General features: G+C 35.2%; 1 protein-coding gene across 1 annotated transcript in view; it reads right to left on the bottom strand.

The window, feature by feature from the left end:
- Nucleotides 1-26,544, bottom strand: part of Usp47 (ubiquitin specific protease 47) — a 572,957-nt gene that overhangs the window by 208,588 nt on the left and 337,825 nt on the right. The window contains exons 18-20 of the mRNA XM_090406134.1: nucleotides 24,238-24,350; nucleotides 13,378-13,482; nucleotides 4,778-4,985 (exon numbers count right to left, since the gene is read on the bottom strand). Of these exons, the coding sequence (XP_090262260.1) occupies nucleotides 4,778-4,985; nucleotides 13,378-13,482; nucleotides 24,238-24,350 (426 nt within the window). The remainder of the gene's footprint in view (nucleotides 1-4,777; nucleotides 4,986-13,377; nucleotides 13,483-24,237; nucleotides 24,351-26,544) is intronic.

The raw sequence follows: 26,544 nt of genomic DNA, 5'->3' as shown, positions 1-26,544 counted from the left end.
TTTACTTCTGACCCAGCTCTCAGATCCATAAGTTAAAACTGGTTTGAACACTGTCTTGTATACAGCTAATTTAATGTTCCGACTAATTTCTCTCTTATTCCATGTGAATTTATTCAATTGACTTCCTACCATACCAGCTCTGTTGATTCTGTTGTCTATTTCCATATTTAATTTACCATCTTCACTAAAAATCATGCCTAAATAGCTGAAATGTTTTTACTTCTTCCACGGGTTCTCCGTTCACAACACAGTTGATATTTTCAATGATTCTGCCTATTTTCATTGTCTTTGTCTTGTTTTGCTGACCTTCATACCATATCTATTACAACAGTTATTCAATTTAGTCATGTAATCTTGCAGACTTGTAGCGGATTTATTTAGAATTATAACATCATTAGCATAAAGCAAAGAGCTGACATTGATATCTGCAATTTTGATATCAGCTTTAATACCAATTTCCTTCATAATGTGATCCATATAGATAATGAATAACAGAGAGGATAATGTACATCCTTGTCTCACACCAGATTTAACATTAAACCATCTTCCTGTACTTCCTTCAATTCTATCTGCTGACTTACAACTCAAATAAAGACTAAGTATTGCTTGATATAATGCCCCATTGACACCATATAACTGTAGCATATTGAATAGCTTCTCTCTTGGCACCTTGTCAAATGCCTTTTCCAAATCGACAAAACTTAAATACAGATCTTTGTTATATTCCCATGCTTTCTCGACTATTTGTCGTAAAGTGAAGATCTGATCCTGACAGCTTCTATTTGGCCTGAATCCAGCTTGTTCTTCACCCAGCTTTTCTTACTTTCACTGACTTCTGTTCTCAGAATTTGCAATTGTGAATAATACAGATCATAAGTAAAAGTCTGTATTATCTATATTATTCATTTTAGTACTGCAATTTCTAAATAATGCTTATGGATTACCGTAATGCTAATCCTCTCCATTTCCCTCACAACACTTGATAAGATTAACTGCATTCTTCTTTCCTCTTCAATCTCCAGCTACTTTGAAAACAATCATAAATTTTTTACAGACTTTCTAGTTATGTCTAATATACCCAAGCCTAATAATAGCAATTTCAATCAAATTTCAACTGATTCTAATTTGAATTCAAAATTAAATTCAAGTTTACTATTTATGCCTCCCTTCTTCACTCTAATATTTTATCAACATTGCACAATCCAGCAGAAATATAATTTGAGAGTAGTTTTCAAGAGCTTAAAGCAGGTTAAGACCTTATTAAGATTGTTTAAAAAACTGCTCCCTTGGGATAAATGTCTCAGCACTGAATACACCAATTCTTTTCAGATGAGAAAAACAAAACACAATGGGAATGTAGATCAGAGGGGAACACACTACACTGGCCTAATGCAAATAAAGTCTGAGATTTTGCAATCATCTTTCTACAGCACTCAAAGAACAAACGCATCTCTGTAAGGTGGAGGAAGGTCATCATAGAGATATGACAGGACATTTAATTACAATAATGATTTAACTATGAAGAAAATTTAGTTCTCTACAATATACTTTTGACCTGGCAAAGGCGTTTGACAGGATACCACATGGAATTCTAATCCATAAACTACAACATATGGGAATGGATATAGGGTTGATGAGATGGATAGGTGGGTGGTTGATGGAGAGATATCAAAGAGTAGTTTATTCAGGAGTAGAGTCCAAAAGACGACCTGTGACTAGTGGTGTGCCGTAGGGTTCTGTTCTTGGACCACTACTTTTCAATTTGTTCATTAATGATATAGGGAAGGATCTAAGTGGAACAGTTCATTTGTTTGCTGATGATGCAAAGTTGGGTAGGGCGATAGTGAATGCAGAAGATGTCAAAATCTTGCAGGATGACTTGGATAGATTGGAGTTCTGGGCTAAGGAGAATGGATGTCAATTTAATGTGACAAAATGTAAGGTTATGCATTTTTGGGTGAAAAGATTAGCAGCAGTATATCACATTGGTGGAACCGTACCCCAGGAGATTGATGAGGCCAGGGATTTTGGAGTGTTGGTGGATAGGGAGTTGAAGTTTAGGGGGCACATCGCAAAAGTGGCTAAATCAGCTCATCAAATCACTTGGCTTCTGAAAAATACTTTAACAAGCAGAGACAAACAAGTTAATGTTCCTCTGTATTGAGCCTTGATAAGATCCTATCTAGACTACTGTGCCGAGATATGGGTGCCACGGTTTCTTCTTGATGGGGAGGAGGTGGAGAGGATCCAGAGACGAGTAACTAAGATGATAGCAGGTCTATGGAATGAACCATATGAGAACAGGTTGAAGATTTGTGGGTTGCAGAAACTAGTTGATAGGCAGAAAAGGGGAGATATGATTGAGACATTCAAATTGCTAAAGGGATTCTATAGGATTAATTCAGAGGATATTTTTGAGATCAGGACTGGTGGTGGGAGAACTAGGGGGACACCTATGGAAGCTGGGCAAGAGTGTGGTTAGCAGGGGTGTTAGAGCTGGGTTCTTTACTTTTAGAGTGGTAAATGAGTGGAATGGGCTGCCAGAGTCTGTTGTGGGTGCTATGATGGTGAACGAGTTCAAGGCAAGGTATGATAGATTGTGAGAAAGTCATATAGTTGTGGGGACATGATGTTTAGGGCCTCCCTCGATGAGTCTAAGGACTTCCTGGAGTTACCCGAAATAATAATAATAATAATAATAATACCTTATAAAGAACAATGAATACAGTTTCACACCATCAGGCAACTGTCATCCAGAAATACTACATCAGGAAGATACCTTACATCTAACAATGAATTATAAAAAATATATATGATTACGAACTGCCGAATGTAACAATCAATATCAGATATCGGTATGCAGATTTGTTCCACAGTCTTTGTACAGGCAGTCCCCAACTTACGTAACAGTTATGTTCTGCAAAATTTACATAACTCAAATTTTATCTAACTTGCATTAAATCCTCCACAACCACTAGTTAATCGGACTCTACTGATTATGTGTTTACAGTAAGTCTATGCAGCAGTGCATTAACATGTGAAATATCAGTTATTCCTTTAAAATGTTTTAAAAGTTATTTCTTAGTTTCATTCATAGAATTCAGACAAATTGGAATTCAGTGTGTAATTGAAATTTTATTGAAATTGAAATTTTATATAATTGAAACTCTGCCAACCCAGCCAAGTGGTTAGCATATCTGCTCTCCAGCCAAAAGGCTGCAGGTTCGAATCCTGCCGTGAGTATGGATGCTTGTGATTGCCTGTAAAAATACAAGTGGTGGTAGCTGGTGATAGATGGCATTGGTGTAGATGATGAAGATAATTGCGGTTGGGGGAGACAGAGTTGTAGAGTAGGTGCTCTCCCTCGATGAGTCTTTAGACTCCCTGGAGGTGCTACATAATAATAATAATTATCAAAGCAAAGTAATATAATACACTATAAATTGTATGAGAAAAATGTAAAGAAAGTTTAGTTTACCCTTTGACCTTTCTTGTGAAAGTATCAAGAGATAACTTAACAGTGGCTTGTTTCTTATCTTCATAAATGTCTTAAATAAGAGGCTAACATGTCATCTATTTCTTTTTGGTTTCAATAAGTTCCAATTTATGTAAGTCAGGGACTGCCTGTATTTCTGAAAACAGTGACTAGATATTTAGCCACCAAAATGAAGGTACTAAGTTTAAGAAAAATTTTTCAATAAATCTGACTTGATAAACATATATAGGTGTATGCAACTGTTTAGTATAATAATCAGCATTGATGCTGAAATGAAATATATTTTATATTTTCTGTCTTGATAACAGTTCATGTTATTTTTGCTAATAATACTGTTAGTGTACTGTACCATGCACACTACAGACTTTTCAGTTACTAGGTCTATTTGGATAAGAGATGGTATCTCTACTCTCTCTAATCAGCATTTGTGGGTTAAAATCCAACTATAACAAAGATGTAAGCATCATTAGGTGGCAGATGATATCAGTTTCTTGGTGCAAGTCCACATTCTACATACTGGAGGCATGTAGAACATGGACTTGCACCAGGTGACCAATCATCTGCCATGGAAAAGTACCAAGTTTGGTCATCAGAACAGGATTTTTGGAATACCTAATCTTAACCCACTGGCAGTACTAATCTACCACAGCTTTGAAATCTATGTGGGAGAGATGTAAATTATAAAAAAAAAATCCAGAAGAGTACTTCCAGTTATTTTTATTAGCATCCACCCACAAAAGGTTTTGCTACACACCTATAGTACATTTGTACTGTGAGTGGGCTAAGGATTTTGTTTTCTTTTTTTTTATTATTAATTTTTTTATATAGTCTGGAATAACAGAATTCCGACTTAGATGATTTAGTGCCTCCACAGTGCAGTCAGAAGACCAATGGGACATTGTGTTCTTTGATTCTCATCATGACAAGAAGCATTTTTATATTGACTTAAGGAATCAAAGTGAGTTAGTCTCACATGGAAGTAACAGTTATATCTCAGAAACTAGTTTTTCATTCTGCATACAGAAACTGCCCAGAGCACATATGCAATAACAGAAAAAAACACTATTAGTAGCTGGTAGATAGCATAGTGCATAGACAGAAAAGCAGAGTAAACGGTGGTTTGTGCGGTGTGGAGTACCCTCTCACAATAAGTTCTTGAAAGTGCCATGTAATAATAATAATTCAGTACAGATGAATGATTACTAACTCGACTTTCTCAGGAAGAAAATTAAATCTAATTTTATTTTAATAATTTTCATTCTAACATCATAAATAACTTACCACCTGGTCTGTAAACTTGAAATTTTTCTTCAGGCTTTTTTGTTTCTAGTAAAAGATCAAATTTATAGCTAGATTTCACCCCGCCCAGAATTTCTCCCATTGGCTGGTCATCAATATCCTCAAAAGAACAATCTAAGGAATCATGGAATTCATCATACTTCACTAATCGGCAGCATTCAAGAGGGAGAAACCCTTCAAGGCCCATTATCTATCAAATTATATATACCATTAAGAATAAATACATCAGTGCAAGTTTCATTTCTTAACCTAATCATCAAGAATAAATAGCACAGCACAACATGAATCAAGATATCATTTAACAAATTTCAGTCATTAACTTAGAGAACTAGCAAAATATCTGATTTTCGGTAGACTTTTGTATAAGTTACGCTACCTGTTTTGCATGTGCATGTATTTATTTATTTATTTTTCTAGAAAATGTTAGGTAACAAATGTAATTTTTTTGTGCTTTTATTCAACAGGAAGCTGGTCATCAAGTTCAGCAGATTTATTATAACAGAAATGAAACAAAAGTAGAAGAATAAGAAGAAAGAAGGCAGAAAAAAAGTAGCAATATGGCATGAATTGTGGATTACGATCCACAATTAGAACATGCAAGTAAATGTGCAATGGTTATCCGTTGCAAATTACATGCAATGTTAAATGCCTGATTCCCTTCAATTGTTACATCTAGTTCAATTTTAACCTCACTAGGGAATTATCAGTGAAGAAGTTAAGCTGTGCATCTGTAATTCAACATAAGGTTTTACTTTTTTTTTTTTTTGGTAATTTCTTTTGGCTAAGACAACTTTTTTTTAAAATAATTTGTACACTTTTTTCTTTCGAGATTTTGTAGGATTCCAACGTATAATTTAGTATGTTGACAAATCTTTTAGAAGACTGTTTATTTTTCTGTTGTACACAGAAAATTGAATCGATCCAAAAGAACAGTTGCATTACCCTTATCTGTTTTGGTTATAATCATATTTTGTTGTTGTTCTATAATTTATTAGGACTAATATTTCTTTAGGTGCAATGTTGCTCTTGGGAGATTTCAATTTTATCAACATTCTGGCCAGGTCCAAAGGAATATTGTTAGCCAACATGGTATCTGTGATAACAGATATCATGTTTGATTATTATTATTATTATTATTATTTCGGGCAACTCCAAGGAGTCGACAGACTCTTCGAGGGAGTCCCTAACATCATGTCAAGAACAACTATTTGACATTCACACAGTATCTATCATACCTCGCCTTGAATTCATTCACGGCCATAGCACCCACAACAGACTCTGGCGGCTAATTCCACTCATTCACCACTCTCCAAGTAAAAAACCTGGCTCTAACACTCCTGCTAACCGCATTCTTGCTCAGCTTCCATGTATGGCCCCTAGTCCTCCCACCACCAGTCCTATTCTCAAAAATATCTCCTGGATTAATCTTATAGAAACCCTTCAGTAATTTGAATGTCTCAATCATATCACCCCTTTTCTGCCTAACAACCAATTTTTGCAACCCACAAATCTTCCACCTCTTCTCATAAGGTTCATTCCACAGACCTGCTATCATCTTGGTCACTCGTCTCTGGATCTTCTCCACCTCCTCCCAATCAAGAAGAAACCGTGGCACCCATATCTCGGCACAGTAGTCTAGATAGGATCTTATCAAGGCTCAATACAGAGGAACATTAACTTGTGTGTCTCTGCTTGTTAAAGTATTTTTCAGAAGCCAAGTGATTTGATGAGCTGATTTAGCCACTTTTGCGATGTGCCCCCTAAACTTCAACTCCCTATCCACCAACACTCCAAAATCCCTGGCCTCATCAATCTCCTGGGGTACGGTTCCACCAATGTGATATACTGCTGCTAATCTTTTCACCCCAAAATGCATAACCTTACACTGTGCCACATTAAATTGACATCAATTATCCTTAGCGCAGTCCTCAAAACTATCCAAATCATCTTGCAAAATTTTGACATCCTGTGCACTCACAATTGCTCTACTTTGCATCATCAGCAAACAAGTGAATACTTCCTCTCAGATCCTTTCCTATATCGTTAATGAACAAATTGAAAAGTAGTGGTCCAAGAACAGAACCCTGTGGCGCACCACTAGTCACAGGCCGTCTTTTGGACTCAACTCCTGAATAAATCACTCTCTGGTATCTCTCCATCAACCACCCTCCTATCCATCTCACCAACCCTATATCCATCCCCATATGCTCCAGTTTACTGATTAGAGTTCCATGTGGTATCCTGTCAAAGGCCTTGGCAAGGTCCAGTAGAATCACTGTGTTATAAAACGTGAGCAAGTTACTGAGGCATGATCTACCCTTCACAAAACCATGTTGTCCCTCATACAGTATCCAATTTTCATCTATCCAATCCTGTATTCTTCTCTTGACTAATTTCTCCAAGACCTTGACAATGATTCCTGATATGCTAATCGGTCGGTAATTTACAACAGCAGTCTTGGAACCTCCTTTATGCAGTGGAACTATTTCCCCCTCTTTCCACCCCCTCAGCACTAACCCAGACCCGAGACTCAAATTAAACAAAATGGCCAAGGGTACTGACAATTCTTTAGCTGCTTCACGTACGACATGAGCTGGTATACCATCCAATCCCACAGATGTATTGACATTGAGGTTTTGCAATACACTACTCACCTCCACTTCATTCACCACAATTCCCGTATAATCTATTGGTTCATTCATTTCTGCAATGTCACCACCTGGATGATATATTCTTGCAAAGTAATTCAACTATATCAACTGATTCGGTTACCTTCCTACCATCGGCATTCTTTAAAATCATTCTGCCATATACATTTTTTCTTTTACTTGCAACATATCAAAAAAACTGTTTGGGATTCTTTTTAGCCTGGATGGCCAATGTTCTTTCATAATCCTTTTTTGCTTTTCTTATCACACTCGTTACCCTTAGGGCCTGCACTTTATACTGTTCATGTGCCTGCCTGTTACCTTTCCCCTTAAATTCCCTCCATAGTTGTTTCTTTTTTTGCAGCTCAAGCTTAATGGTGTTATTCATCCATTTAACCCCTACTTGATTTATTATTCAGACTCTAGGTATATAGTCAGCCATTGCTTCATGCAAACACTTCTTAACCACCTCCCATGCACTATCAACTTGTAGCCCTTGCAGTTGTACATGCCATGGTACTGAACCAATCAAACTCGTCATACTTATCAGCCCGATAATTCCACATTTATCCTGTCTGAATTGTAAATTCCACATCTTTAGCCACCACCCAAGTCAAGACCCTATGATCACTCTCACCGATTGGTGGCAATGTGGTCATATTTGTTACAGCCAAATCCTCAGATGTAATTACTAGGTCAAGCACTCTCTGACCCCTAGTATTTTCCATTACATGCTGTCGCAGATAGTTATCCCTTAATAACAGCATAAAATCCAATTCCTTCCTCCCGCGTGTCCTCTCCTCCTTCCAATCAATGTTACCATAGTTGAAATCACCCATAATAATTACCCTCCTTCCACTCATTTCTTCTATTTGCTTATGCATACTATCTCCACCATCTATTCCATCACCTGGTCTACAGTAGCACCCAACTGTATATTTTGTTCTGCTAGTTTCAATCTCACACCAAATAGCCTCAAATGTGCTCTTTTCTCTATCCTGCAGTTCCACTTCTGTTCTCCTTGGCTGTAGCTCATCAGCTATCATCAATAACACCCCCCCCCCCCCATTTTATTCTCCCTGTCACTCCTGAACACACCATGCCCCTCACATTCAATCCCACTAGCTGTGTCATCTTCTGTCAGCCATGTTTCACTAATGCCAATAACCTGTGGTCTGGAAGTGCCAACCAAGGCCAAAAATTCTTCCTTCTTGTTCCTAATACTTCTGGCATTAGTATACATGAATTGCAGAGCCGATTTGTCCCATCCCTATTTTGATGCCTTATACTAACTATCCCATTCTGATTCGTGGTCTTTCCTACTCGCTTGGCACACATTCACACTCAACTGTCCCTAAAGTCTGCATATCTCCCCCCCCCTCTTAATAACTCTAGTTTCCCTGATTCTGCACATTCACTTACACTACATTCGACAACACCTTTTCAAGTCTCCGTACACCAAATCCATTCAAATGTAAACCATCCATTTTATATAAATCCTTTCGCCCATCGAACTCATTCCACACATCCACAAATTCCACAACACTCATACTGCATAATTCATGCATAAAGTCATTAGCAATTATGGCCCTCCTTCTATACTCTTCACTGTCATACCATGGAAACAGACTCACCATCCTAACTCCCTCACTCTTCTCTTTTGCTACCTCAAGCAATTTCTTCACATCCTCACTCATAGCCATTCCGTTTCCTTTCAAATCATTTGTACCTGCTAACATTATCAATTCTTTCACCTGCTGCTTTTGCATTCTAATTGACTCACTTACATCCTTATAGTTCGCATCAGGTTGGTATGATTTTGTTAACCTCTCAACTAACACACCTCTTACTAATGTATCTCCATACAACACTCGCTCTTTCATTTTGTTTACACTCACTATCATACCCTTATTTTTTCTATCATACTTTTGCCGATAATTAGTCGGTACGCTTGGTAAACATTTTTGCCAACACTCCAGCTGCCGATTTGCCCTATGTATCGCTCTGCGTAATAGAATGACCTCACCCATTGCGTCAGTATCATCATTTTTATTCTCCGATGATTAATTCAATCGTTCTGTATGTTTACCTTCATTCTCACTTTCAACGCCACTCTCACAGCTATCAGGTACTACCTCGCAAATATCACCATTCATACCTCGTGTATCACTGTTATCTAGATGCTCACTTTCAACAACAATATCACTCACACGACCTGAAACACTCTTTAAATCCTCACATTCTTTACACTTTTTGTGCCCATTCACTCCACTATCGTTGTTTAACCAGACTCCAACCGCTCTCATCAATGCATACATTTTGCAAACGGTACACTGAATCAAATCCTTTAAGTTAAAATTTTTAGACAAATATGGAGACCTGGATGCCATCTTTGTATTCCTCTTTATGGGAGCCATGGGCACAGATAATCATATCTATCAATTTACTATTAAAATACTCAAAAAACACACAAAAATCACGCAGACATGCTAAAATACTTAAAAATAAACAATATTATGCAAATTCACCAATTATTACTCAAAATATCCCTTATCTGTTCAGGAACTATCCACAAACACTGCACACCATGTAGCCCTCTAGTGGCTAGTCGCTATCACCACGTTTGATGATAGTTATGAACTATCATCAAATGTGGAATCTATGATCAGTGCAAGGTGATTTGCTAGTCACTGACAGCATCTTCAAATAGCTGATGATAAATTAGCTACTGAGCAATCTTGTGGTTGCAGAAGGTATGTGTTTCACTGCTGAGAGATTCAATATGTTTCACATGATGGTTTGAATTTTTCAAATTCTTTAGTCACTGCAGTTTGAAAGACAATGCAGAGGATCAACCATAGTTCTGGATCTGCATTTCAGATAGTTCTTCTTGTAATGAAGCGATAGTAGTATTGATGTTGGCAAGCTTAACTTGAGTACTATCGATCTGTTCACAGTATCTGTTTGAGATAGACTAGTGAACAGGTTGATAATGTCCAGGCTTTCTAGTAGATTAAAGGATACTATTACAAAATTCTTGTTTTGTTTTTTTCATAAAAGTATATAGTATTTCTTATGTAGGTATCCATCTTGCCTATAAGTGGAACTATCAGCTATGCAAGATATTTGGAGGAATATCTAATATCCACTATACGTAGGTTGCAGTAGTATGTGTCCAAATAGAAACCATAGGACTACCACAAGAAGTACAACGGTGTGCTGAAAAGTTGTGATAATTTCAAATTTCTTCAAAATCTCTGACATGTCTTCTTATATATCCTAAAAGAAAAAATTATTACAATTTGATGAAACATGGAGGTTAAAGGATTTTAAGATATGTTCTTTTTTTTTTGGTTATATCAGTTGCTTTAACATAATTTTTGTTCTAGGACTTTATCAGAACTTTTCAGTCCAACCTTTCATATTTCCACTAGACACACTGACATTATTTGAGCAATGTATTAATACATTCTTCCAATTCCAAGACAAATTCCACAAGCAAAAAGCCTAGCAACAGGTTTACCACTATCTCTGTCTTTAAGCAATCTCTTTATATGAGAAATTGTTTGAAAAACAGGCCCTAGAAAGAGGTTACAATTAAGATCTCAATTTTGGCTATGCTATGCAGATGATGCATTCATCATATGATCTTATTGCTGAATTCTTATTCAGTGTGTGCAACAGCTCTAACACCTTGTCCTCATAAACCTGAGTTTCTTCATCCAGTAAAGAGGTAGCAGTCAGCTCAATGTCGCATACACCACATTGATAGCTTTTAACAAAATGGGCATCATTAGTTGAACAACCTCTTTTGCATCTGTAACGTTCATGCCATCTGCATTTAGAAGAGTTATTCTTTCATATTCATTTTTCTTTTACTTGCAGCATATCAATAGAATTTTTGTGGGTTGTCTTTAGCATGCAAAGCCAGTTTCGTTTCTTTTCATACTCAGACTCAGCTTTCCATACAACAGTTGTGACTATTCAAGCCTGCTGCTCATAATTTTCATAAGGAACATCATCCTTTTCTTACAAATCTCTTGCTTAATAAGATTATACATCCATTTGACTCCTACCCTATTTATTCTTAGAATTCTCAGGATACATTCTGATATCGCATCATTTAAGTATTGTTTAGATGCTTCCCATGCACTGTCAATATTTTTCCCATCCAGCAACCAATCCCATTCCACTGAACTCGGTCATAATTTCCTGCTTTGTAGTTCAGCATATAATTTTTTTCTGAATGGAACATTCATAAACTTAGTTACTTCCCAAGTGAGTACTGCATGATCATTGTCACAAACTAGAGGCAGAAGAGTTATGTCTTTAACTGAAACGTCCTCTGACACTATCATCAAATATAACACTCTTTGACCTCAAGTTCCATCTGTCACATGCTGCTTGAGGAAACTGTTCCACAATGGCTCAATAAATTCCTTTTCATTCTTCTCATGAGATTCTACTGCTACCCAATCAATATTTGGATAATTAAAGTCTCCCATTATGATTACTCTTTTTGCGCACATCTTTTTCTATTTGGTGATGCATTTCTTCATCACTAGCAACTGATCCACCAGGTCTGTAACAACATCCCACTATGTAATTGATCTTGTTAGATTCCACCTCATGCCAGATGGCTTCAAACTCACTGCCACATGAAATACTGTTAGTAGTAGTACTGCAATCATAGGCCACAACTCTATCTGAATACAAGTCATATTATATCCAGCATCTTCAGAGCACAAAAACAGTTTGTTACAGTATACAAGTAGCAACAATTTAGTTAACAGTGGGATCAGTTTAAAAACTGGTAATGGATAACACAGAAACTAAAGTCCCAATTGGCACCATCTATTGTCGGATATACAGAGAGAAAGACAGAGGGAGAAAATTATTATTAATTTCATCTTAAATGACTGTTTCCAATATTTTTGTAAATGGATACAGCCATACTTCTTGAGGTTTGGGGAATGTTTTAAAGCTACTGCTGATTTCAAAAGCAATCTTTCTGGCTTACTTATGACTTCCATGTGGCATTTTTCTTCAATTTGATTCTGCGTGAAGGGTATCCAAGGCATGGTCTGCTAGTCCTGACTTGACATAACAATAGTGCTGAATGAATTTTTTATGATCTACAAGCAAAGCAGATGTCAACAGCTCTTTCTTCCTGTCTGTCCACAGAGAGCCAGATCATAGGTACAGGATACCTCATATGCTCCTAGATATGATAAAGGAGAGAGTTTGTCCTTTGGTGAACAGATGATAGTTGCCAATTTGATATATGGTTTAAATGTAGTTAAAAAGTAACAATGTGTAAATTTCTTAATATATTAATAAAAAGTGTTGCAAGTGTTTTTAATACTATATTATGTTGAAATAAGCTGAAATATCTAGCACATGCAGGAATTGTGTTTGAAAATAAATAATCATACTGATCATTGCTTTGCACCAGCCAAAAATGGTCTTGCACCCCCCCCCCATCCCCAGTGAAGTGTGCTCCACAGTTTGAAAGCCATTGACTATAACAAATTAATGAGAAATCTTTATCAAAATGCCACAGTGGCATTCTAAAGAAAATTCAAAACTAGAGAAAATCATTCCTGTATTCCTTACAAGACTGCTAGAGAGAGAGAGAGTGTTGGCTGTATACTACTTAAAATAGTCATAGGTATAGCCAATCTGTGAACAAGAGCAAATGCCAAAGATAGTCATGAGATAAATTTAAGAATGAAAGGCTTTATTCAAATAATAAAAGGCAAAACTGACATAAGGTAACATGACACACATTTTATTTCTGTCTCTTTTCAATAAACATCACAATCAAGCTAACTAGAAATTTAAAAGCTGAGCTTCATGAATTAAAATTAAATATATTTTCAGTTTTAACACACAGTTCACATGTAACACTACAAATAATTTATTCAATCTTACTTTGTGTGCAGCAGCTGTTGCATCAGCTAAAGTATCATCTTTATGAACTTTAAGTCTCATTTCAACCATTCTATTCTGCAGCGGATGATGACAGAATAATTTTATCTGTAAAATGTTAATAAAATTAATTAGTAAACACAGCATTAAATTTTTTACCACTCAAAGGATACAGTTCAAGATTTAAGTGATCAATTACTTAAATCTTGAACTGACATCAAGTTGATTATAATCAGAAATTATCACTTGCTATATAAGTTAATTAATAAGAAAGCTGTCATATAAGAAAGCGTAAAGACATCAGATGATTACAGCAGTCTCCACATTATCAGTGGGGGGGGGATACATTCCAAGATCCCCAGCAAATACCCGAAACCTTGGATAGTAATGAACTTTATATATATATATATATACACTATGTTTTTTCCTATATATACATGCCTATGATAAAGTTTAACTTATAAATTAGGCACAGTAAAAAATTAACTACAATAATAAAATAGAACAATTCTAATAATATACTGCAATAAAAGTTAAATGAATGCAAATGGAATCTTAGCAACCTCAGCATGCGTTTTTTTTTTTTTTTTTTTTTTTTTTTTAAATTATTATTGATCTATTATTTTACGAAGTTGAGAACTTTCACCTTTTCACTTAAAAGGAAGCACTTTACAGCTTCTCTATGGCATATCTGAATTGGCACCATCACTTCTCTTTGCTTTGGTGCCCATTATTAAGTAAAATAAGGGTTACTTGAATGCAAGCACTGTGATACTGGGACAGTCGATCTGATAACCGAGAATTACTCAGAACGACATGCAATTTAAAACTTATGAGGTGTTGATTTCTGGAATTTTCCATTTAATATTTTCAGATCTACTAAGTGACTAACAGGTGGGTAGTGTAAACCAATACGGTGTGGATAAGCTGGAGGGGTGATTCACGTCCTGGGTGGGACACCACAAGATTTCATCACATTGCTCAGAACAGTACACAATTTAAAACTTACAAATTGTTTATTTCTGGAATTTTCCATTTAACATTTTCATACCAGGGTTGATTGCGGAAAACAAACCACAGAAGCAAATACGTGGATAAGGGGGGGGGGGGGGTACTACAGTATTTAAAAATCTTCATATTGGCTATTTCATGCTCAGCAGAAATCTTGTCTAACTAAAGAATAAATAAATAAATATGAATGCTACTTATGTTAATTTATTATTTATTTTTGTAGAATTTTCAGCTATGTTTCATAACCATTTTCAATAAATGGTCAGAAATATGGCATGGTTAAATCTTTATCTGCAATAGCTCATAAGATTTGTTCCACTGATTCTCTTTTAAACAATGAGCTGTATTATCAGAGCTACCTTCATTTTCAATGGTTATAATGCACAAACAAGTGATAAAATAATAATTATCTTAATCCTCCTCAAGAAGAAGTTTCTAGAATTTCTATTCCATATGTTAGACTACTAGAAAAAATTTTCGAGACTTCTTCATCAGATTGACCTACAAGTCTCTTTCCATCCAGTTTGTAAACTAAATACCTTCCTTGTCTCTCCAAAATACAAATATCCTCTTCTCTCTTATCCTGGAGTTTACAGAATCCCTTGTTCTTGCAGCTTGTGTTATCATAGACAGACTGGTCGTTTGGCTCAAATTCATCTTGAAGAACATCAAGAATATATTTTACTTCAAGAGTCCAATAAATCTGGTTTAGTTAGCTGTACCTCATCTACTAAGCATAGAATTCAGTAGAATAATACTAAAGTTCTACACAAATGTCATTTTCTTCTGGAAATATTATATAAAAAAAGCTGTGAAGCACACATTCATAATCGTAATCCCAACAAAAATAAGCGCTTTAAACTTTCTAAATTTCAGGAAGTTATCCTTAATAATACTCACCAACTACTTAAATAGTAGCTTATTGTATCTTAATCATACAGCATGAGAAGAGCCTGGATCCTCACATGCTTCTTAACCATACCTCTATTTAGTACTTGCCATAAGGTAAAATCATAAGTATCTATACCAACATGCAAGTTTCTACCATATGATAGCATATTATATTACGTGCACGATTCCATAGGATAGATATCATTTTGATTACCAACTAGTGGATCTTTTCAAATGTCTTCTTATCTCCTATCAACCAAAATGATCATATCTGAAAACCAGTAGCGGATTATGTTTCTTTGAGACCCTAGGTGCAATTTTGTTATAAGGCACTTTATGTAAAAGTGTTTTTTTTTATATTAAAAAGACAATAAAATCCTTAAATAATAACAAGTTTTTTCTTTATTAAATTAAAAATATTTTATTAAAAAATAAAATAGAAAATAAATAAATAATAAATATAAACATTCACTAAATTTTTAGAGACATATCATCTTTTTGCTATGTCATTTTTGAGACCCCTCAAGATGACGAGGCCCTAGGTATGTGCCTAGTGTGCCTATTGGGTAATCCGCCACTGATCTGAACACAATAAAATGTAGTCTTATTTAATCCTTGTAAAGTGGGAAAACAGCTTTCATTCCTACAAGTTTGCTATTTGATATCATATTTTAACCAACATAGCATTATACAACTTAAACTTTAATTCTCTGTTCACCACCATCTTCAGGTCTCTAACTTCACTGACCACTTGCAGCAAATTACAATTAATATAATATACTAGTTAAGAAATTTCTGGTTAACACAGAAGTTGAATGTTTACAGTTTGCCATTATTTTAGAAAGAACTGAAGTGAGAGAAATGATGACATAGAACAGACATCAACTCTGAAGCACAAAATATAACAATATGAAAAATGCTCAGGACTGGGAGATGCTCGGTTTATCCAAGATCTGATCTTTTTTTTTTTTTGGCAAAAAATCGAAGGGTGGTCACTGAGTTGAATGGTAAGGGAACAAATATAAAGATCAATGCAATGCAAAGATTGGAATGAGGAAAGGTAAGAATCCACCACAAGACTACCCCCCCTCCCCATAATGATGGTGGAATAGAACCATCCAAGTGTACAAAAGACCAAAGTAAAAAAAAAAAAAATTTTAAATGCTCAGAACTGGGAGATCTGATCTTTTTTTTGGCAAAAAATCAAAGGGTGGTCACCGAGTTGAATGGTAGGGGAACAAATATAAAGATCAATGCAATGCAAAGATTGGAATGAGGAAAGGTAAGAAGCCACAAGACTATCCCCGCCCCCATAGCAATGGTGGAATAGAACCATCCAGGTGTGCAAAAGGCCAAAGAAAGTAATTTGGGCAAAAAAAGTTATGGCCAAATAGCTGTGGCAAGAGGTCAGCCATTTGGACATAATGCAAGATTCTTAGCTTAGGCAATTTCAAATTCAGTTTATGAGATGTTTACAATTTGCTTTGACTATTTCAGATAGGCATTTAACAGTAAAGGAGAAGGATATTTCAATGCCTTCTCAAGAATTAACATCCATCCTATATCACTGTTATAATCTTCCAAGCATGTCTGTATCCCTTCACAAATCTGCACTAACATAGCCAACATAAAATAATCTATAATCTATCCATATATCACAATATTCTACAATACTACATTCATTAGTGCTCTTATCTAGATTTCCTCCATGAGAAGATCAAGGGACTAGATCTTCTCACAGTAGTCAGGTGCACCCTATCAAATAAACACCGACAAATTAAAATCCAATTTTGAAAGGGCCAAATACAGGAAATTTGCACCCTGCTCAAAAAACCAAATGAGCATTTGATTCCCTAGTCAGGGCTAGAGTGTAACTTTTGCCCTTTATGCTGCAGATATATATCTCTCTCTGCCACACTTCTCAGATTCAGATTGTACTATTGTTATTCTACATAAGGCTGATCTTCTGGCACCATTCCTTCCATCAAACTCTTATACAGACAACCACATTAACATGTTCAGCTCACTGGATGACTCCTCTGAACTTTCACCAGAAATCCATAATGGCTGGGCTAAATAAGAGTGTTGGTTCGAATGGTATTCTTTCTTGTCCTTTTCCCAACTGTATTCTAAGAATCCTTTCATTCTCATCTGAAATTTATTGATAGCACAATATCAAGCTTTTATTCAGTACAGCCCAAAAATGGAAGATGAAAGTGAGTCAACTACTGTTCTAAGGTCTTTACCTAAATTCTCTTAAAACTAACATCTAACTTCTTCATTACTACGAGGTTCACCAATTAATTAACAATCACTAATTTAGATTCTTCAACTTTTGCTCCACAGCAAATCATTACTCACCTCTAAAAAACATGGAAAATTTGAAGAAATTAACATGATTACTCTTAACATTTTCAGAGCATCTGTATCTTCAAAATGCTTATGAGAATTCCCTCCATTTATCTTCTTCATTTGACAAACCATGAAACACTTTAACAATTCAGACTTCAAGATATTCTATAACCAACATCTTAAACACTGATCGCCTTACTATTCTCCAGTGTGGTGAGAATAATCAAGTGAACTGCAGTGCTATCAAAACACCGACTAATGCAAAATAAGATTTGTATTCTTTTACAGGTAAGAATAACATAAAAAAATGAATAATAAATAAGGGTGCTTAATTTCTCTGTAGATTCTCTTAATATATGTATGATATTCCATTCAGTATTTACCTCCTGTACTGCTATAACTTTTGATATGGCACAGTACAGCAATCCCTCAATTAATGCGTTCTTTAAAACAGGTGCATTAATCAAAAACGCACTAATCGAATATGATAACCTATGGGAAAATGTATAATTCATTCCTCAGATTTCTTTTTTGACCCTTAATTTTTTTTTATAAAAGAATTAGGGTATGTGTCAGGACCTAGTTAAAGGAAAACCATGAAGCTGAAAGACAATAAAACATATTCAGAATATAAATTTATTATTCTGCTTCTTAACAAAGAATTAAGCTAAAGTTTGGCAAGCATTCTGTTTATTTTTTTTCATACAACTGACGGTATGGCCCTATTGCCTCTTCTGCAAATTTTACTGGTTCTCTCTTCACCAGGGTCAGTCTCTAAGCATTGCTGCTTAAAAACTTTGATTATACGAAAATTATTTTCAAATTGTTTCTGTGAAACCTCATTGGCTTGTCAGTGATTAAATTTTCTTCATATTCTTCAGGATACTCCCGCTGTGCATCTAAATTTAGCAGGTCGGAATCACTTAACTTCTCAAAATGAGATTTCATTAACTTAGATTTATTTGAAAATCCTCTAAAATCATTTGCAGTGTGGAAGAATGTGCTTCCAAATGGCTCACATATTGCTAGCAGTAATTTCATTCGACTTTGCGACTTTATAACCAAACTGAGATTTCTCTGATTTGGCTAGAAAAGTCTTGGAAGGCATTCACTTTCAAAAAAAGGCCGGTTTCATCGACATTAAATATTTGTTGATCACAATAGTCCCATTCTTATACAATTTTCTTCAAAATCTCTGGATATCTCCTTATTTGAACTTGCAGCTTCGCCTGTGATGAGAACATTATGTAGGCTATTTCTCTTTTTGAAACGCTCAAATCACTCAGCACTAATGTGGAATTTTTCTTCTTTTCCATCATTGATAGCCCTTTCTTTCCAGGTTACAAAGAGACTTTTGATTTAATAAGGCCAGTGTTTAGAGGGATCTGTTTTTGGTTACAATCTTCGATCCATGTAAAAAGAAGTCTCTCTAATTCAATCATTATAATACTTTGATTTTCAGTGCATGCGCGATGCACTTCAAGCAGCCTTATCTTTCTCTTTGTATTCAGCAGTTGAGTCAGCCATTTTTGTTCTTGTCTTATCTTTGCTCTGGACTCACCTTGTTCATTTTTCGTTATTATTTCAAGTTTTTCTTCCAATCAGATTACTTTTCAAATCATTTTCCCACTTCTGTTTTCTGCTCACTAATTCTTTTACTCATGATTAAAGGTTAGGAAAATAATTTAAAATAAAAAACTAGGGAAAACAGTTGCACGAGATATGATCAGCAAAATGCTATAAAGCAGACAACATAAATTTTGGCGGTAAATTTGGAACATACCGTACAAGGAAATAGTGTAGTATGCTATTAAAAAATAACTCTGTAAAATGTTTCAAATCAGTAACTAAATTATTTCATCCTGGTGAGTGATTTTTTAAAATAGTTAGCCATAAAAAATGTATAGATCAAAAATTTTTAAAATCTGTAACATTTATTTTTAAGATGTATATAAACGAAAAAAATGACTCACTAATTGGGGGTGCATTAATTGAGGGATTGCTGTATGACCTTTGCTATCCTTGGAGTAATAAACCATACAGCATTCAGCCAACAGAGTATTACTTCATCCTATTATTATTAAGATTACTTAATATCTCACACTTAACTTTTTAGTTTCAGCTTCCTTCATTGTTACATTCGATGCTTTTTTTCCTTTCCTTTATTATGATATACAATGACAAAATGTTGATTAAACATTTCCACTATATTATTTACTGTTGTCAGCCTAACACAATCTTGAGTAACCTCAATTATTTCATATTTGCTAAGGCCATTTATAGGATACAGCATGAAAGGCTGTCACATAAATTGGAGGACACAGGACTAGTTTATAAACTATTAGCTTAGATTAAAGGAGGGCTGACTGACTAATATTGAAAAAGTGGTGTATGGGGGAGGGGGTCAATCAGCTGCTGAACCAAACGGCTTTACTGACATGAAGCTTTGGAAGGTCCCTCTGCCTATCTTATAAGATTTAATTAATCTACTTCTGTTTAACCAAATGTATACTATCATTCATGCATCACAAACAGTGTTCATTCCAAAGAAAGAAGATGTATCTATGCCCTCTCACTACCATCCAATTACACTGCTCCTGTTCTCTTATGTCTCTTTCATGAATTGTCAGGTAAACATCTTCAATCATACATCCAACATACTTTTAGGCAGAGAGCCCTCATCCCTGCAGATGGCTGTGTTGAGAATATCTTCATTCTTTCCTTTTTTCTCTCTGAATACTGATGCCAACTTTGGCCTCTCCTTATGACAGTGTCTTTCCCCATCCCTCTAAGAATGTATATTTTGGCCACCCACTTCTTATTTCCCCTTGTATCTTTGTTTCTAATCCATTTGTTATGTCTCCCTAAGTGATATAGCAATATAATTTTTCTTTCCGTGATTGTCTTCTTCAATACTGGGTTGTCTTTTATTCCAAGCAAGACTTATTCATTGGTTTTTCATTATCTCTAATTTACTTCTAGCAATACTTTCCAACAGAAATTTCAAATGCTTCAATTTTCCAGTCTTCTGTTGTTACAGTCCAAATCTCACACTCATAAGAACATGCTTGAAACAAATGTCTTTATAAAATCTTTTCCATATGTCTTTACTTATCTTACTTGTACTAAATAATCTCTTTTTCTTTAACAATTCTTTTTCATATTTCTAACATACATCTTCCATTCTTCTTAAAATGGAAGTGGCACGGTTTTTTCCTCTATGAAATTCTGAGTTTCATCCTACAAAATAAGCAAACTGGCCATCAGAACACACTGGCAGGGCTGGCGGAAGCGAGCCTGCAAGGCCTGCATTGCAGGTGGGAGCCACTACAAGTTGGGCACCGTTTCGAAGTGTTAGTATGAAGTTTCATTCTTTCTTTAAATTTTTGTAAACGAATTAAGTAATAATAATTAGGTAAGTCAATATAATTGATGCAAATTTATAGTTAGAAAAAGTTACAAATTTACAAAAAATTCTTTCTGTGTGATTATGACAAAAATAAAAATAAATTATTAAATTGCCATTTGTTTGGTGGTACCCATTTCAGCTTTGCAGGCGGGCGACGTCCACCCTGTACACTAGTCTCACAGCTTAGGTTGTTTCAGCCATAAATCCAAAATGACAATCTTGAATAGTTCCTTAAAGATATCAGAATGATTTCACTTCTAATCACTATTTCATCTATCTTATTTTGTTCCTTTGAACCTGTCACTATTCTTTTAGTTTTTACTGCATTTATTTTAAGTCCATAATTGGATAAAACATCACACATTGTAGAAACATCTGTTGTAAATCCTGTTCATTCTCAGCTAATACAGCTAGACCATCAGCAAAGCATCTCTTTGCCCCACTGAATTGCTGCTCTTCCAGAAATAAATCATATCAAGTTCACCTTCCTTACTAATGGCTTTACTGAATCGTATTGTCAACAAGATAATTAATAATATAGAGTTTCCTCGTCATCTGCCTCTCATGAAAATAGTGATACAGAGGTGGTCTGTCATATCACCATTCCCTATGTTAAAGGTGTCTCAGAAAGTACAGCCAAGCTACTTAGATCCGTTAGCCTACAAGTGCCCTGTTCTATCAATAAAACAGAACAGAAGGACAAAGATAAGACTCAGACTAAGACAAAGACTCAGCTGAAGATAAACTTCTGCCTTTCGTCCATCATGGACGAAAGAGCAAGCTATCACCACCAGACATTGTGTTCTTTGGAAGAAAATTAAAGTTCTCCATAAAAGTAATAATTGCCTAAAACATCTATACAAAGAGAGTTGCAAGAACTTGCTACATTGACCAAATCTAAATAGAAACAGTGGACTTAAATTATCTCTCTTATGAGAAATAATTCTTCTTCACAAAATCTAGAATTAACTTAAATTTAATTACATTTTTTATTAAATTTTGTTAAAGTTATTTTTACAGTATGGCAGAAAAAGAAAAAAAAAAACTACTGAATAACTAACTACAACCATATATGTTATGGAGTAAACAGGTTTATTAACAAAGAAATATATATTTATACACGATAATAAGTACATGTACAACTATTGATGGAATCTTGGTCAAATAAAGCATTAATGACGGTAGATTAAGTGCTCAAAATGGGCACCTTGTCTTTCGTAGTGCATGCAAAGGTTCTCTGTCAAGGAGAATAAGGGTTGGGACATCTGCTGGATATATCATGTGTAATTTTATCCCTTAGTTCATCAAAGTTTGAGGGCAGATCATGGTGGAATACCAATTCCTTAAACATACCATAAACAAAGGCATCATGTAATGTGAGATCAGGAGAATGGGAAGGGTACAGGAATTCTATGAATCTTGAAATGAGCTTCCTGGGGAAGTGTTCTGAAAAATAAGCTTCAGAACCACTTCATGTGTGACAGGTGCACAACACACCCTATACAAATCCTGGGTGAATGGAACCAACACATTCTCAATGTAGAGTTCGCTATTCGAGATCAAGGTTTACACCTCCTCTCTTCAATCAAGTGGGGCTCAATTATGCTATGACCAGAAACTGCATACCATGCAGTGACTTTCTTGCTGAGAAGAAGTTTCTCTTGAACAAATTCAGGTCTCAAAGAAACCTGTAGGTTTGTCTGTTTACATAATCGCTTAGATGGAAATGAACTTTGTCCGAGAACCAGACTTCATGGAGGAAGGACAGATCTTCATAGGCATTGGCCAACACATGTGCAGAGATTCCTGCCATGCAGTGTAATCCATTGCTGTTAAACACTGACCTACCTGAATGATGTACAAAAAGACACCCAGTTCCTTAAGGATTTGCTGTAGTGACTGCTTCAGTATCCCAAGTTTTACCACTGTTTGGCAGCACCGACTGCATTTCGAAGCTGTAACACTTACTCCAGCACACGCTCGCGATTCTCTTTTTGTTAACAGTTTGTGGTCTCTCTGAATGTCCTTTGCATTGCAGCAGAACACTTCTGGTACATCAGAATCTCTCAATTAAGGCAACGATGACACTATTGCTTGGGGCACGCTTACGGAAACGGCAAACAAAACTGCTCACAGATATGGACCATTTGCTCTACCAAGTCTGCATGAATGAAAATAATGCTCAAGAATTCAATAATAAATCTTTTCTTTCAACACCATCAGCTAAACGTAATGGCACAGACTCTACACACGTTATTCTATACATTCTATTAATGTGCATGCAGTCAAATGACATATCATGCAGCACACGTACTGAAGAGGTGTCGAAATTCAGTATACTGTTTCTTTTTGTGCCATAACATAGGCCATGACACTCTACATTGTGTACGTGCAGTTTGCACATGTCACTGTTGAATATATCAGTTTCTGTTCTTGTTATTTATGTTGTCTTATGTTCCTATAAGTCAAGTTAAATAATAATATTATTTAATAATGAATTCTTCAATTAAAGGATTAATGTCTGCAATAATGAGGGTAATGCATTTCACACACCAAAACAATTATAAGGTAAACCTTAATATGATACATAGTATATGTCATTCGATTAACACATTCGCTGCCAACTACGAGTATACTCGTAGTTGGTATATGAGCCTCACAAGCGAACTACGAATATATTCGTATGATGCTTACCACCGGCAATGAGATTACCGTACTGACTGTAAAGAAGTGAAAGTGCTTGGCGTGCGGAGCGATAAGCGAAAGTGTGTATACTTGTAGTTGTTATATGAGCCTCACAAACCAACTACGAATATACTTGTATGCAATGAGATTACTCGTACTGACCTTGAAGAAGTGAAATTGCTTGGCGTGTGGTAACAAACTATGCCCGAGGAGCATGGCAGCAAACGTGTTAATATGACATATGCATTATATCTAGAGTTGGCTTTGCCCTTTTGAGTAGCTAATATGCCCCTGTTATTACTCTTTTCTTTAATGCATAAATCAATGCATCCTATCACATGCATAGTCCAAGGTTAATTCATAAATCATAAACAAGGTTATCATAAAATCAACTTGTGATATTCTTCTGTAAAAACAGATAAACACCTAATATGAACAGTTAGAATATGATATGAATTTGAATGTTAGAATATGAATAATATGAATCGATCTGGGTGATTTTTCTTATTTCCTACCTTACACATACACCGATCAATTTCTCTCTGAAGCCGTTCTCTTTCATCTTGTTGCTGCATCTTCTGAAGTAAATCTTTTATATGCTCAGGAAATTCAGATGATGTTATAGATTCTGAAATAATTTGGAATATAAACAGAAAAGGTACTAAAACAAATAAGAAATGAACTATGGTATTATTTATCATTTATAAGTGTTTAATTTTTATTAGGTGTATTTTGTTAAAATGCATGAGCACATGTTAGATGCACTTTGTTACATGTCTGTATATCTAATGCAAGTTATTCCAAGAACCTAAATGGATCGATTTTCAAATTTATCGTTGGAGTTCTTACAAAAATCAGTCAATCCAACTCAATTTTGGCTTTAATCAGACCATATGTGGGGACCAAAAAGGGTAAAACATTTCAAAATTTATAGTTCATGCATCAGGGCAATAACTTTACTCTGGTGCGATGGAATTAAAATTTGGGATTTAGAATGTATATAAGATATTCACACAGTTCAATTCTGGTTTCAATCAAATGATTTTTACTGATATTAATAATTTCACATTGGGTGGCTCAGGAGTTTAATGAAATTTGATATTTAGGAAGACTATCAACATTAGTCAAGTCATTTCAATTTTAGCAAAATTACCCAAATCAAAATTACAGTAATTGACTTTTTTATCTGACATTCACAACAACAATCCATCAATTAACTGACACATATATACACACACACACCAATTAATGGCAGATAACCACATCATTGTACTTCAGTTATCAGAATGACAGATTGTCTTCCCATTATGGTCAGATAAATGGATTACTGTATATGTTTAGAGTATATAAGCCAAAAATGTGTCAATAATTTAATGCATTATAACTTCTGATATTTATATTTTACAAAAGTGTCTGCACCAGAGAGCTCTTTCGTTAAATAATAAATTTGTGAATGGCTTCATAATAGTTCACATGAAAATAATGAATAATCCAACAATATTAATGCACTGCAAGTTTATAACCTTTGTAATGGGAGTCAAAAAAAACAAAAAACATCTGAATAATTTCAAACTGCACTATTTGCAAATAAACATGATAGTGTGCCCATTAAGTAATAAGATTGATTTTTTTACAGGACAGTCCTTTGAATAAAATTAACAAACATGTTTACAGTTTTGACCGATAGTGTATGGTAATCACAGGTGCAACTTTCGAGTCAGGTGATGCAGTAAGAGTGTGTGAGTGGAGCATGTCAGAAGTTGCATCATGGAACAAAGAGCTGTGATAAAATTTGATTGTAAATTAGGAAAAACTGCTATAGATGGGTAACAAGACCTAAAAAACATTTATGCCAATGACTGTCTGAGCCATGCACAGGTATTCCATGACACTTTTTAACATTCAAAAAGGAGATAGTCCCAGAAGGATGAATCATGCTGTAGATGGCTACTTTTTACATGAACAAATGAAAATGTGGTGAGGGCATCACAGTGAATGGTCAGTATTATTTAGGAGTAATTAAACGTCTATGCCCACATGTGATGTGTCAGAAAAAAACTGTTCCACAACAACGATTGGTTTCTATTGCACAGCAACATGCTTGTGCAATAGAAACCAATAGAAATGTGCAATAGAAACTTCCTGTGAAGCAGTTTCTGGCTTCAAAATTGATCTGTATAATCGATCACGAGTGATCGATTACTTTGTGGCTTGAAAGGGGAGCACATCAGTGAAATTGAGGACATCCAACATAGTGTGATCCAGAGACTGAAGGAGGTTCCCATTCAGGACTTCCACCACGCCTTCAAACACCTGTATGACAGATGTAAACATTGTGTGGAGTTGGAGGGAGATTATGTTGAATCTGTGTAATTGACAATTCCAAACATAGTTTTTTGTTTTGATATAATAATTGTTGTCTCATTACGTAACGGGCACACTAAATTGGGTGATTCATGCTGTTACAAAAAAGGCTAGACTAGAGGCGAATTATACATTAATCAGGAGGAATTAAAGAGAAATGCATAGATAAAAATAGGAAGGAAGATATTTACATAGTATTTGTCCTATACACATGATATGGTGCAGTAATTCTTCCTGCTGAACTAATCCTGGGTTCAAGACAGAATAATGAAAGACTCCTGACTCCAATTTAAAAGAAATCAATTTTTACTGGCAAAATGAGAAATAATTCCACCATGGAGTAATAGAATTTGATGAAATTTGGCATTTTGGATCACCATTAAAATCTGTCAAGTTGTTTGAACTGGAATTTAATGGCGAAATTAGACAAAACAAAATTATATGCACTTATTTAAAGA

The sequence above is a fragment of the Typopeltis vanoorti genome, chromosome 16, assembly GCF_054136105.1.
Source record: "Typopeltis vanoorti isolate ZY-2024b chromosome 16, IOZ_Tvanoo_1.0, whole genome shotgun sequence".
Lineage (NCBI taxonomy): Eukaryota > Metazoa > Arthropoda > Arachnida > Uropygi > Thelyphonidae > Typopeltis > Typopeltis vanoorti.
This window is presented reverse-complemented; position numbering and strand designations above follow the sequence as displayed.